At 53.5% G+C, this 15,102-nt stretch overlaps 1 protein-coding gene across 2 annotated transcripts in view; it reads left to right on the top strand.

The window, feature by feature from the left end:
- The first annotated feature begins 535 nt into the window (after positions 1-535).
- The window catches only part of Galnt10 (polypeptide N-acetylgalactosaminyltransferase 10), a 144,350-nt gene continuing 129,783 nt past the window's right edge, over positions 536-15,102 (top strand). Inside the window, exon 1 of one of the 2 annotated variants that reach the window (XM_075992527.1) lies at positions 536-818. In XM_075992527.1, the coding sequence (XP_075848642.1) occupies positions 660-818 (159 nt within the window). In that variant the 5' untranslated portion in view covers positions 536-659. The remainder of the gene's footprint in view (positions 819-15,102) is intronic. The other variant, XM_075992529.1, reaches the window with a different exon arrangement.

Below are 15,102 nucleotides of genomic sequence, written 5' to 3'. Positions count from 1 at the left end.
CACACAGGTTGCGCGGAGTCTCCAGGTCAAAGGCGGGTCTGGTCTGCACGTCCCGGGGCAGAGCCGGGAAGAGAGTACCCTGTAGCATCCCAGCGTGGTAGGTTGCATTGTGTCCGCGCAGTCCCGGGGCTGTCGCGGGCTGCGGAGAGCCGCGCGGGTCTTTGGGGCGTCCCCATCACACGCCCAGCGGCCCCCAGCTAGCGCCCAACTCCCCAACTCCGGGACTTTGGCAAAGCGGCGGCGGGCGGGGAGCAGTGGAGAAGCGGGACGCACCATCGAGGCCCGCGGGGGGGGGAAGCGTAATGAAGCCAGGGCTCCCTGCACCCCAAAGGGCTGAGATACTCTATAAGTATGTGGAGGATTGAAGAACTGAGGAGTATAGGGCTCAACTGTGCATTCCTCGGCAGGAGACGAGGTGTGCAGGACTTGGGATGAGCTGCCGGGGGATGGAGAGGTTGGGGCGCACCCCCGCGGCGGCGACGTGGTGGAGGCGCCCGGCTCCCCCGCCGGCGAGCGGCGGAAGTGCCGCGGAGTTGGAGCGGGGCCGGCGCCGCGGCCGCTTCTGCTGGCCGAACTGCTGCCGCCGCCGGGCGGGCGGGCAGGCGGACGCGCAAAGCCGGAGCGGGCGCGGCGGGGCGCGGCGGGGCGGACCGGCCCCGATGAGGCGCAAAGAGAAGCGGCTCCTGCAGGCGGTGGCGCTGGCTCTGGCGGCCCTGGTCCTCCTGCCCAACGTGGGGCTCTGGGCTCTGTACCGCGAGCGGCAGCCCGACGGTAGCCCTGGGGGATCAGGAGTGGCAGTGGCCCCCGCGGTGGTACAGGTGAGTGGTCCGCGGTCATGAGTGGGGAGCACCCTCTCTCCGATTTCGCTCCCAGCCTGCAGTTCCTTGCTTCACCTGCCCTGCGTGTCTGCCCCGAAGCAGAGCTTCCCATTTTGGGGATGGGAACATCGAGGCTCTGGGAAGGTGAAAGACTTATCCAGGCTCCTACTCCAGCCTAAAACAGTGTTCAGCCCTGGACCTTCCCTAGTTGACCCCGCTCCTCTTTTTGCCGTCTATTATTGCTGGCCTCTTCAACTCTTTCCTTGGAGGATCCTGCCTGAATCTCCGTGCCACCCAGGATTGTTCCTTCTGTCGGTAGGAATGGAGATATTGGCTGTTTTTGTCTGTGTTCTTCAAATTGTCTCTGCCCCTAGCACCCATCTTCACCGGCTATTTCTTGTGTGACCAGACCTTTCCTGGTTTGACGTCTACACAGGGACGCCTGGGTCTCCCACCTGGAGCCTCTGTTTTTGTTTGTTGCTTATTTAATACATATGTGTGTCTTGCCTACATGTATGTGTGCACCGTAGGTGTGCCTGGTGCCCACTAAGGCCAGAAGAAGGCATAGGACCCTCTGAAACCGGAGTTACAGATAGCTCTGAATCACCATGTGGGTGCTGGGAATCTAACCTGCATCCTCTGTAAGACCAGCTAGTGCGAGCCATCTCCCTGCAACACACACTGCACCCTGCCTCTATTTCAATCAGATTCTGTGCCTCTCGAGAATACTGAGCCCTTGCCTCAGAGGAGGTCCGGTAGGGAGTGCCTGTCCTGGAATTTGTCGCCTTTGGTCCTTGGGGGAGCCCAGAAGTCACAGAGATGCCCTGGGAGAGAGCTCTCCAAATGTCACAGAGCTACAGGTGCCCAGTGCCTCCAGCACAGAACACCTCCAGCCTTCCTTCTTTATACTGAGATGTGATTATTGCAGACAAAATTGGGACGGTCTGCCTCTTCACAGTTGTGCGTGTGTGTTTGTATGTACACACGTGTGTGCGTGGATGTGGACTGGCAGCCTCCTGGCATAGATAAGCGCTGTCATTTTCCTCTGACCATCCCAGCTTTTCTACCCCAGCTCCTGGCAAGAGTGGGCATGCTTGAATTGTCTCCTCTAGTGGGACATATCAGAGTTGCCTGAAGTTGTGGGTCAGGGTCAGCCTTGACTGACTGCTGACTGGCTTCGAGGGAGGAGGCTGACTTTTTGAGTCCGATGCTTTAACCCCCTTCCCTTCTAGTGTTAGGCTGCCATCTGGGCATTCTGACTTTTGGGGGCACGGAGGACTCTGCTACAGAGCAGATCGATTTGAACCTGGCTCGTAGCTCTGGTAGTTTGTGAATCATCCCAAAGTCTGGGTGATCTAGCTATCTGGTAGACCTTACTGTTTGGCAAACTCTGACTTCTCTTCCTTAAGCTCTTTGTCTGAGTGGGGTTTTCCTGTGGGAAATCTCTTTCCTCTGTTACTGCCCCATGTGGCATCAGTGGCAGGAGGCCAGACTCATGTTCTTAGCTCAACTGTTAACTTGCTGTGTGTTGATGAGTCTGGTCTCCCTCTCTGAGCCTTGCTTGCTCCATGTGTATGATTTGATGCCAACATTCTGTGATGCTGTCTGTACCCGTGAGGAGTGGGACAGACCACTCCTTTTTCCTTTCCTGAGTCCCCTTATAGCATTCCTATCTTGGGATGCTCTGCTGGACACAGCTTTGGCTGGGGGGTGGGGGGCATGTCCAACCAGGTGCAGACTCTCTTGTGGAATAGCTGTGACCTGTTCCAAAATAGCTCTTGACATTCTGTCTCTGCCTGGAGAGAGCCCTCCTAATTCACTTGCTATGGAGGCCAAAGACATCCTAATTTTCATTTTCTATAGAACCAGATGTGTAACGGGGAGGTCAAGGTTAACTGCCAGTTTGGCCTTAGCTTTCATGGTAAATTACTCACTGTGCAAAAGGGTATTGATGGAGTAAGGCCACCGTTTGGGCAGAAAGAGAGAGAGAGGAGCAGCTACCGAGTGCCTCTTAGAGGCACTGCCTGGACCTCTCAGCTCTCCAGTTTTTTTGTCTGCCTCTTGGAATATGGCATAGAGAGAAGGGGAAGACGTTGAAGAGGTTTGGGAGGGCTGCTGTGTGATTATCCTTGCTTCTTGGGAGTCGCAGATGGGAGCTGTTTCCCAAGGATGGGCCCTGGTAGGTGCGGCGGGATTCAGCATTCATGGGCTGCCTTTCTAGAACACTCTGCCAGTTTTCCACACAGCCTCTTTGTGCTCCATTCTCCTGCAGATGCAGAGCCCTCCGGCCCCTCTTCTGAATGTCACTTGGCCTCCAGGAAAGAGGCTGGCTTCTCCCACCCCTCCGTGTCTGGAGCCTTCAGGGAGTCTGTCAAGTGGCTAGCCGGGAAACAGTCTTCAGCACCCAGTATTGTTGGGACGGTGCTAAGCAGTAGTTACTCTGTCACTGTTGCGTGCCATCCCCAAGCATGGCTGTGATCTTTCTAGACTGGAATGTAGCTGGGTTGATAGAGTACTTGCTCGTGACCAATCCTCAGCACCATAGAAACTTGCCTGGTAGTGCGCATCTGTAATTCCAGATATTAGCAGGTGACAGCAGGGCGCTCAAGAGTTCAAGGCCACCCTGGGCTACCTGAGCCCTTGCTCTAGAAAAACAACTGTTGGGATTTTATCCCCGTGAGATAGTCTAGTAGCTCTTCTGTGAGGTTCCTTACCTCGGTTTGAGTAGTCCTCTGATGCTTTGACCTGATGCCTCATCCCGAAGCCTCAGGAGCGGCCAAGCGGGACATTGGGTTCATAAGGCACACAGCACGGGCTCAGAGTCTAGCTGGTCACACATCTGGCTTTCCCGAAAGTTGCAAGATTCAGTCAGGAAAGCTGGCCTCAAGGCCATATTTGTTTTAACTGGGGGATCCTTCTCATTCCCACTCCCTAGTCAGCCTGACATCTTGGTTTAATTCTAGCACTCGTTTCATCTTGCAGGCTTGGGGACTGGTTTTTAAAATCCCACAGTAGGAATCTGGGTGCAGCTCCTCCCCACTTCTGTGCCCGGCTGGGTCGTGGCAGAGATGGGTGGGATCGTGGAATACCAGTGAATATGGATATGATTTTCAAGTCTCAGGATTTTCCTCATTGTGTCTGAGCTGAACTTTGTTCTTGGGATACCCGGAATCAATACCTTCCCCCCTTTCAGTCTTCCTGGTAGCAGAACCTTCCCCGTCAGCAAGTTAAATACCACGGAAATGCGGTCTGGAGCGGTTTCTTTACTTTTCCAAGGAGGGGTTGGTATCCCTGAGTCTGCTAATCACTTCTCTGTCAGCTTGCCCAGATGCAATCTGATGCCACCAGGGAAGGGTTCTTGACTTACACGAGAGCAAATCTGCCTCCGCCTGCTCCTCTTCCTCCTGGGCCACTGTATGGAGAGGAAAGCCTGGGAGAGGTCTGACTTTCGGTCTTCTCTGGTTTAACTTCTCTGGTTCTTGTAGTCCTCACCTGTGAAATGTGTGTTTATTCAGAAAGAAGAGAGGCAAATATATTTCATCATGATGTTTCCCCACCTAGGGTGCCCTCCCCCGCATGGCCAGGGCAGACACTATTGATCCATCTTTACCACTAAAATCCCAGACTCGGCCTCCGTCTGCTGCTCAAGTGGGGTTGCTGGCATCATTTGTGAACTGGGAAATAGATATTTTGTTGTGGCTTTTCTGATCGTGTCATCCCAGGGTCCCAGGAGTTTGGAAGCGTGTGTAGGAACGGTCTAGAGTCAAGCTGAAGCCCCCACTTAGGCGTTTTGTTCGAGTTCTAGCTTCTTCTCGCAGGCAGCTTTTTGTGTGTCAGCTCTGGTGGCGGATAACAGATAATGGAGCGAGGGATGGGAAAGCCTATTTCAAAGATAACCATCGAGCTTGCTAATTGTACCTTGTCTACCTCCCGACTCTTCTTCAGAGGTGGCATCCAGGATGTCTTTTGTGGCTTTATAAAAGGCACCTGGAGGTGAAGGCAGCCCTGAATAACTCACTGCTCCTCACCGTGGCCTCTGTGTTTTGTATAGCTACCCAGTCTTTCTCATCTTCCATGGATGTCTCGAGTCTGGAAGCAGAGAGTTTGTATACGAATCTTGTTTTTCCAGAGAACCCCTGCTCTCATGTCTGGTGGAGTGGGGCCAGGGGGAAGATTCTACAGGTAGGAGTTCCCACAGGTTCCCCGGTGGCCTCCCTGCCCTCCAATGTCTGGAGACAGGAGGGTAGACTGTGTTTGTTGAATGATATATAGTGTCAAAGCAGGCAGGGGGCTTCGTAGGACATCGAGTCCAACCTCCTTCATTTCTGTCTGATGGAACCTGGGGCCCCAGAGGGGGCGATCGCTTAAACAGGTTCTCCCAGGAGGCGCGCAGGCGGGGATGCAGCGCTCTGAGGTCCACAAACCGTTTCACAGCAGGGGCTGTTCCGCTGCGATTATTTCCCCTGAGAGCCAAGATGATCTGGCAGAGTCTTGGAGGCCAGCAAATAAAATGGATTAAATGTTAAGGCCCTGAAGGGACCCGCTTGGGGTAGACAGATTCAAAGGCATGTGGCAGCGTTACTGTCCACAGCAGACAGAACTAACTGGCCCTGAGAGCCTCCTTATGTCCTCTTCCGCATCTATGTTGAATAACAGCGGATCAGCCTGAAACGATACAGAACCTCACAGGCTCCGGGGACCACTGTGGTTCTAAGTACTGGGTGATCTGGATTTTCTTGCTTTTTCTCTGATAGCTCTGACCTAGACCGAGTCCTGGGACCAAGACATAATCCTGGGAGAGTCTGTCTCTAGTTGCCTGTGTAGATGAGAGAAGAAACCATCTTTTTTATGAGCCCTTGCTGGTCCTCCTGTCCCGTCGTAGGGTTGCCTTGCTCAGAAGCTATCATAACCACCTATCTGCAGGTAGACTCCGCCCATGTTGGAGCAAGGGGTGGGAGAAAAGCTGCTCCCCACTGAAGGGTCTGAACACTCGTAGGAGCGAGGGGGACCTTGAACAGATCTCAAGCTAGCACACCTACCCAGAGTCCGGGTGCGTCGTCTCAGGCACTGGACTCAATCATTAGGACCCCACCTCTTGACCCCCGTGGACTCACCCTCACACGCCGAATCTGTGCCTGTGAGTTTGTGCTCCCATCAGCCCTGCGCATCTTGGACCGAGATTCGGAGTGTGGCCTTGTCTGCAGCTGGGGAGGCAGGGGCCCAGATTTTTGGCAACGCAGCGTGGAAGGTGAAGAGCCGTCTTCCAATTGCATCTCGCCAGTTCTGCGGCCTCCTTCATGTCCTGAGTGCAGCCCTCTTCCTCCCCACACGGAAATCCAGTCCACTGCATATTTTTCACAAGCTGAAAAAAGAACTTGTGTCTCCTCAGCTTCGACTCTTTTCTGCCTGGCCCTGTTCACTGGAGGAGGCGGAGTGTTCATACTTTGGAAGCTAGAGGAAGCTAAACAATTCCGCTTGCTGCGGTGGGTGGGTGTGTGTTTATGCGTGTGTAGCTTTCTCTCCATGTGGCGCTCTCCTCTCTCTTATCTCCTCATGGTTTCTGTTTGCTGCCCTCTGCTGAGTGTTGATAGCAGAGGGAAAGGAAGAAAGCAGGCCCCAGGTTTCTTCCCTTTGCTCCTGAGAGAAAGCTGAGCTTCAGGAGCTGGATTCTCTTCCACTTTCTCGGGACAGACTCCTTCACCTAAAACAGCGGTTGGGGGCTGGGGAGGTGGCTCCGTTCTGCAAACTCGAGGACCTGGATTTGAATCTCCAGCACCCCCATAAAAAGCCTGCCTGGCATGGCTGGCAGTGTGTGTCTCAGTAATGAGAGCAAGGACATTGGATTCTAAGAGCCCACTAGAGAGCCAGGCTAGCCAAAACAGTGACCTTCGGAGTCAGTGAGTGACCGACCCTAAGGACAATAAGATAGGGAGTGGTGGAGGAAGGCAGTTCATGTCCTGTTCTAGCTTCCACACACATGGGCATGGTGCACACAGCTGGACAGTCACATGTATAATACACACACACACACACATACACACACACAGAGAGATGTTGAGCCCTTCAGTAATTACTGATTAGAAAAAAAGGACCTGTCTTAGCCCGTCCCTCTACTCCCTCCTACTGGGATGTCTGAGCAGAAGGGAGAGGTCATTACCTTGGGACGAAATCTTCCCAGGAAGCCCCTGGGTGATGCCATGATAGGCCTTTCCTGCTCTCTTAGACTGTGAATGGCCTGTTAGAAGGCTCCAGCTTTGTCACCCCACAGCCTGATTCAAATCCCCAGGCCTAGGGTGGGCCACGCGACGTCCGCACCTGAAATCCCTGGGCTTTGTCACAAGAGTGACGGTAATTATCTTGGTATTTCTTTTGAGGATGAACTAGTCACAGGTCACTGCACACAAAGCCCTGAGAACGGCACTTAGCACCGAGCTGGAGCCCCTGACAGCCGCATATGTGGCTGTGGTTCAGCTTGACCTGGCTTTGGGTAGGGACCGGTTTCTTCGCCTCTCTGTGTCTGAGAGGGTGGGAAGCTATGCTGTCACCGAGAAGTGAGAGCTCTGGGAGGGCGGTCTGGCCCTCGTGGAGGTGGTACAGGTTCTGAGCATTGCCGTAGCTGGGAGGTAACGCGGTGTGAACAACTTCTCTTTGCCTGCCGCTCTCCGACTGTCTGGAACCTGAAGCAGTCTTGAGTGCTGCCTCCACGCTTCCCACCTGGGAAGGAACTCAAGCCCCTGACATCTTTCTAGAGTTATCTTCTTGCCAGCCACCTCCAGGAAGTGTGTTTGATCACTTTAGCCCCGGAAGTTCTCCCTGAGCCTTTCCTCATCTGCCTGCTTGGGTGGGAGGCCTTTCTGGGGGCCTGCTCTCTTTGGTGAGACATACGTGATCGTTTCTGACCAGCCCAGACCCCTCCTGTTTGTGTTTTCACATTAGTGACTGAGGACTGAGGGATGAACTGCCTGCTTCTCTCGGTAGCCACTGGCCAGGGCTCTCAGGAGTGGCTTGTAGCACAATTACTAAAAATCCAGAAACAAATATTGGGGTTCAGTCTGAAGACCAGAAAAGCAAAACAGCCAGCTACTGGCTCTTACCTCTATCTCAGTCCAAAAATGGCAACCCTGCCTCTGGGAATCCTCAGAATGAGACTGAGCCTGAAACCTGTCTCCTCCCATCTTATGTTCCTCTCTAGTGCTGGGTTTAAAGGCGTGCACCACTACCGCCTGGTTTCTGTTGCAAACTAGCCTGGCTACTGGGATTAAAGGTGTATGTCACCACCGCCTGGTCTGTAAGGCTGATCAGTGCAGCTGTTTTACTCTCTGCTCTTCAGGCAAGCTTCATGTATTAAAATACAAATGAAATATCACTACATTGGCTTCCATGAACTTCAGGGTGCTGAGAACCCCTGAGCCTGGGAAGGATGAACTCTTCAAATGTGGAGGGGCTTCCACCCTGTGGTTTCCCACACACATCTTTTCTTTGCCACATCTGGGAGGCAGAGCCCTTCTTGGGCCTACTCCACTCCCACGTGAGGGTCTCTTGCAGGCCTCTTCCCTGGGAGTGCCTTCCTCCGCAGCTTTCCTGTCGGACAGTGAAGAGTGGCACTGTGCCAGATGCCAGCAGGTCAGGCTCCGAGCCCGGATCCTGGTCTCGATCCGGTCTGAGCCGTGACCTTTAGCATGCTCTTTGGGCTGCACAGACTGGCTGGGCGCCTGCCATCTACTGCTTTCCAGGATGGGGTTGTACCTATGAGATCCAGGCAACGTGCCTGCCCCAGGGGCCCCAAGGGAAGGGTGGCTTCATAGAGAACGCATGAGCCTCTCCCTTTAAGAGTGAGGTCAGGAGAGACAGTGTGGAGCTGGGAACCAGTCCTCTCTCATTATCAGGTCTGGCAGCCCCGACTTAGGAACCATGACTGGCCTTTGAGGCCTCAAGTTCCTTCTCCCCAAATGAGCATGCTACACTGTGTCACGGTGTCCTGGTGTTAGTTAAAGATGGGGTGACTAGGGACAGTGAGGTTCAGTAACATATCTGGAGCCACGCAGCCAAGCAGAGAGGGCAACAGGCTTGGCCGCGTCTGTCTCTAGCCATCACTTTAAATCCGCCGTCCGTGTGATTGGGTTGAGTCCAGTCTGCCCCCTCCCTCGGCGTGCCGAAGGACAAGGTGGAGGTCAGCACTGCGGGCCGTAAACCCCGTGCTCCTTTCTGATGACGGCTGCTTCTGGAAAGCTGCTCCTCCACTGGGTGCCCAGTAGCAGTGCCAGGACGAGGACCACAACTGGACATGGTCCTTTGACCACCTAAGAGCCGGGACCTCCAGTTGTGTGCAGGTGTGGGTCTCCCCAGGAGGCAGGGTTGGTCTTGGGGGGTTAGAGGGAAGGAGTTTCCCAGAGGGGTTGAGTTAGAATATCTGGGGGAGGTGTGTGCGGCTTCCTGCCGCTCAGGCGCACTGCGCGAGTGGGAACTGTCTCTTCTTGCCTATTTCCTTCTGAGTATTAATCGTTGTCAGCTGCTGACCGCAGAGGGTGTGTGTGTGTGTGTGTGTATTTGTGAAATAACTAGTTTCTACATTTGCTACCTAACGTCAGCAAGCAGTTAATGATGCCAGTGCACCGGGGTCTGTAATTTGACTTCCTGGTTATTCTACTGACAATAAGCCTTAACAGCTGTTTTCTTCAAAAGCTTTTCATTAATTGTGTGTGGGAGGTGAGGGGGCAATGAGTGGGTGTGGGTGCACTTGCACATATACGCACATGTATGTGGAGGCTGGGGGGCAACCTCAGATGTCATTCTTTGAGTATTGTCTGCTTTGGTTTTTGAGACAGGGTCTCTCACTGAGACCTGGGCTTCACCAGTTTGGTTAGACTAGCTAGTGACCCTCATGCCTACTCCTGTCCATTGCTGGGTTACAAGTGTGTCACCACGGCTGGCTTTTTTTTTTCTTCGAGACAGGGTTTCTCTGTAGCTTTGGAGCGTGTCCGGAACTCACTTGGTAGACTAGGCTAGCCTCGAACTCAAGGAGATCGGTCTGTCTCTGCTTCCTGAGTGCTGGGATTAAAGGCAGACTGATTTTTAAAAAAAAAAAAAAACATAGATTCTCAGCATCCAGTTCTGGTCTTCAAGCTTGCATGGGAAGTACATGGACCAAGCTAAGCCGCACTCCCCACCCCAGGTCCCCAGTTTCCAGGTGTCCTCTAATGAATTCTAGCCCGTGGATGGACCACGTTTGACCCGGCAGTATGTTGTGACTTGTCCAGCGTTGGCCTTTAGTTGGCTAGACGTCATTGTTTTTAAATGTTAGCGAGTCGATAAATCCAGTTAGTATTCCAGCACGGATGGGGAAGGGTCTCTTGAGGCCCCACCCCTAGCTGAGGACCTGTGGATGATTGATGGCTGCTGGTGGGGGGAGAGTCTGTTCTTCCATGAGACTGTGGCTGTTGATAGGCTGTCCATGCTCCAGTGGACCAGCCCACACCCCAGTGAGCAGCACTGATTGCATTCTGGGGTTATTAAAAAAGAAGACATGAAGGTGGGAGGGAGGAGTTGCGAGGCGAATGTGATCAAATTACCTTGTATACATATATAAAACTGTCAGAGAAAAATGATACAATAAAAAATAAGTTGCCAAATAATTTATATTTTTAGGGAAAATTCTCACTTTTGGTCTTTTGGGGTCTGGCCACAGACCCAGATGTATCATGAAGATGCGCTGGGCCCCTCAGCAGCTGCCTCTCTAGAGGCCCCCATCTCCCTCCAGCTTTCCAAACCCTGCCACCCTCTGTGGTCTGAAATCTGGTCCCTCGCCCTTCGAATAATCAGTGTCATGGGAGCCGCTTAAACTCTGTGACGAGACGCTAGGCCAAGAGCAGATAAGCCGCGGCTGAGCCTTCCAACTTGCAGACTCTCTCCAGGATGATAACTGGGAACAGTTAAGTGTGTGGTCCCTGGTTATCAAACAAACCATCTAAGCTTATATATATGAGATATATATCTCACCCACATCGAGGGTCCTTTGCCCTGAACTTGGCTCCCCTCTGTCTGGTGAAACGTCCTCATTGTTGCTGGGGGATCGTTGGTGATAGTTTGTTAGCAGCTGTGTGGACACGGCCTTCCCCGTTTTCTCCTTCCTGTGTTGGCTCTCAGCCTGCTCTGCCTGTGCATTCCTATATTGGGAAAGTGACAGGATGTGGTAGGATTTTGCAGGAGAGTGAGGACTGCTTCCTCAGCGACAGGGGACTCAGCCACCCCAGAGTCATCAGAGAGGAGAGGATTGGGGTCCCCGGTGCATCCTGGGGGAGACAATTCAGCTGAATGCAGCCATGCAAGCCTGAGTCCAAGGCCCTCGGATGGGTTGGCCACAGTTCAGGGACGTCGTGTGGGGCTTTTGCCGTGGCAAGTGCACGGAACTGGGGAAGCATCAATGGGAGCCTTGGCCTGGGGTGGTCGCAGTCCTGGCCTGACAGCCTGCCCTGTCTTTGCGGCCCTTGCTCCTTAGCTGAGACAGTGCCAATCATTTATTTATGGAGTTAGCCTGCATTTGACACACTGTGCCGTGATGACCTTTCTCCAGCCCTCTGACCCCCAGGTGGGGGACATTCTGCTTGTTGTTACTGTGTGGATGGGACAGCAGGCTTAGGACACTTAAGTAACTCCCAGGCCTCTGCAAAAACAAACCCACAGCGGGTGCTTCTGCTTAGGTTTCTGACTCCCAGATCTGTGTTCTTAGCTGCCAAATTTGATTGACCCCAAGGGGAGTCATCTCACCTCTCTGCCTGTAAAATGGAGACTGACTTTCCTGGCGTGTGAGCGGTGTGCAGCTAGAAGGGGGAGGACAGTTTCCCACCCATAGTCCCCCCCACCACCCTCCCCGCACAGTTGTCAGACTCTAATATGGGGGAGTTTTCTCGCCCTCTGGGGTACAGATCCTGGTTCCTCCCATCCCCAGCCCGAATCCTGCTGCTCTCTAGTTCCCCTGGCAGTAGGAGAGACAGCTGACAGCTCCTGCCACGGCCTGGGCCATGGAACAATGGGGGACATTGAGAAGGCTGCCAGGTGCCAAGCCGGAGGTAATAAAGGAACATTTGATTACTTTCAACCCAAATTGTCAGGCTCTCTCTCTCTTTCTCTCTGCAGCAGTTAAAGGGTACACAAAAAGGTATGGCTTCCCTCCCTTGGGCTGTTGCCACTTCCTGCCCGAGCCACCATCTTTAACCTGAGCCTCCCAGTGATGGGGAGCTCACCCCACTTCCCTCAGCAGGTTCCTTCATGTTCCACTATGGCTTGGGGTGTCAAAGGATGTCTCAATTGCCCTCCGCTCTGCTTTTCTGCCTCTTCTCAAGTTGTTCCTTTACCAGCAAGCCTTGCTTGACCACTCAAGGAGGAATTTGAATGTCTCTTAGAAGCGGGTGTAGAACTTGCTACTTTGTATAACCCCAGGCACCTAGGTTTACCCAGCAAAGGGAAGTCACATTTCTGAGCCATCCCAGGAGGAACTCTGTTGGGGAGGCTGGGGAGGCGTTCGATGGGCTTGGGAACCTACAGGATCCCAGACTGCTGCAGGTGAGCACGCACCCCCTCCCTCCTTCCATCCCTTCCTCCCTCCATCCCTAGGAGTTCTGCTCCCAAACATGGCCATTGTATCTGCAGGTAATTTTTCAGTCAAGAGATCTCATGGGCTTGTGGACAGTCTGTTTCTGTCGCAGCTACTAAAATATGCCATTGCTGTGTGAGCGTGACCACACCATGTGGGAATGCACTGTGTTCTAGTAGAACTTGCGTTGTGGAGCAGGCAGCATGTGGAGCAGGTATGCTCTGGTTTGCTGCCCCGTGCTTTGGTCGCTTCCTGATCTCTTCCTGATCGTGGAACCCTCCAGGAGTTGTCTGACCTTGGGCTGGCTCCCAACCATGGAGTGCCTCCATTCCTCCATGTGTAAGCTGTGGCCATTGAGAGAACAAGTCCTGAGGGTCCTGCCAGCTCTGGATGCACAGTGAGACCCTACCTTCTCCAGTGGGTCTGGCCTGTTGTCACAGCTGAGCAGAGAGCTGCAGTGCATACCAGATACTCCCTCCCGCTGATGCCCAACCTGGTGCCTGCCCCACCTCTCTGAGATCATAGCCCTGCCCTCCTGTGAGATCATAGTCCAGTCGGTACATCCAGAGAATGTGTCATAGGCAGAGCTCAGAGGCTCCTGTCCCTCCTTTGAAACCCCACAGCTTGCTAAGGCAATGCCCACGGTATATGCAGCTCAAGTTCCCGCTTGGTCTGGTCCCTGGTCACCTTTCACCGTGGACCGGCCCCTCTACCTGCCCAACACTCCAGCCGTGGTGGACGTCTTAACACACTAGGCATGTTTTCTCTTCCATGATCCTGGACATAGAATGTTCTTCTCAGAGACCAGTGCATGATTGGATCACGATCTTTGAGGTCTCCACTCCAGTGTCACCTCAGAGAGACCACTTCTCTGTCTCTGCTCAGTGTCTCAAAAGGAATTGTCCCTACTGCACCTTAGCATTGAGTAGTTGCACCGCCCCATTTAACCATTGACTGGGTCATGTTTCCGTCCAGCGCCGTCGGGGTAGGCACCTTGCCTGTCTTACTTAAAGCTGCATGCACAACCATAGCACACAGTAGGTGCTCAGACTGTATGCTGAGTGAATCAATGGAGCACGCTCTTGTCTCTGAGCACCCTCGAGGCAGAGCAATGGCTGCTGAATCTTACCTCCTACTCCCTTCCAGCATCTCATGTGAACACCCTGGTGTCTCAGTTCTGGGAGACACTGCACACTTTCCTCTGGAAAGACGGGGGAGAGACAGACTTCCTTCTCCCCTGGTGGGATGCGAGGGCTTTGAGAGTGTGGGCTCATAGTAGCAGCCAAGGATTGTTGGCAGAGCTTGGAGGAGCCCTGGTGGGATCCCACTTCTCTCCTGCAAGCAGGCTCCATCTTCAACCACGCGGCTGGCTTGGTTGGTATCCTTGCCTGAGGAGGGTTTTACGCATTCCCTTGAGATGTTCTTGGCAATTAGAAACGCCTTCTCTGAGCTGATATTTTTCCTGTGGTTCTTGGGCACCTGGGCCCCTGCTTGCTTCTTGGGTAGTGGGGAAAGGTGTTTGTTACAGGTGGGACTGAGTATCTTGTAGGTCTACGGTAGATCTCTGAGGAGAAGGGCTGCTGGCCAGGGCCAGCCTCTTCCTAGGCTCGCAGCTCCTGTGAGGTAAATAAACAGGCAGATGGATTGGGGAGGAGGCTGCTAACATATCCGCAAGTCCTGCATTAAACTCCTAAGCCCCAGTTCCTCAGAATAAGACTTTTCATAGAAAGAGGATGGGTCCAGTTAGGATAGGGCCGTGCTGAAGTGGATGGAATGCAACCTTCACCCTCCATGACTGACGGGAGGCATTGGCAGAAATGAAGACACAAAGAGAAAAGAGAGCCCTGGGAGCCCAGAGGTACCATCAGCCAGAAACACCTGGCACTCCCAGAGCCACAGGTAATAATAGTACTAGTCTCTTCCAGTTAATTCCGTCCCCTTTCAGTTTACGGGAAAGGTTCTCTCCTGAGAGAACATTAACGTGTCACACTGCACGTATGTGTTATTTAACTGAAGCCACGCTCCCACTTAAGCTCTTTCTCCTCCACCCTCTATACAACTAGTCCATTTTGTCCCAGGTTCCAACATTGATTGCAGCCATTAATTTTTGCTCTGAGTTCCCACTAAATTGATTTGAGGAATTACCGTGTGTGACATACAAAACACCAGGCCCTGCCCTGAGAGCTCCTGGCCTAAAGGGGAGCACAGATAGGTTCTGGGTGCTGCCCCGAGACCAGCATCCTGCTGTGGGGCGCTGGTTGACCCCACCGTTGAGGTCAGAAAGGGTTTCTGTAAAGAGGTGATTTTTACACAGGCCAGAGCCAAGAGCATAGCGGGGTGTGCTAAGTAGGGCTGGGCCTCTCAGGTAGCAGAAAGGGGACCTTCTCCCAGTAGCAGGGGGGAAGGCAGCAGTCTGGAGAAGTAGGAGACACTGGATCTTAGACTCTGACTCCTGGGCTGGGGAGATCGGGAGGCTAGGATGGTTTGGGGAGGAGGATGACTGGTGGTCATGCAGGAGGAAACTGAGGCAGAGATACTGAGGTGGAGGGAGAACAGATCCTTCGTCCTGCTGAGTCCAGATCCCGTGGCAAGTCCTACAGCGCAGGACTTGTCTCTGGCAGCCTCCAAGCTCCAGATGTTGGTGACAGTGCCTGCTGCTGCCTGTTTTGTCACGTGTGGTGTGAAGCCCTCTGC

This window comes from Microtus pennsylvanicus, chromosome 11 (genome assembly GCF_037038515.1).
Source record: "Microtus pennsylvanicus isolate mMicPen1 chromosome 11, mMicPen1.hap1, whole genome shotgun sequence".
Taxonomy (NCBI): domain Eukaryota; kingdom Metazoa; phylum Chordata; class Mammalia; order Rodentia; family Cricetidae; genus Microtus; species Microtus pennsylvanicus.
The sequence above is the reverse complement of the archived record's forward strand: the minus strand, read 5'-3'. Positions and strand labels throughout refer to the sequence as shown.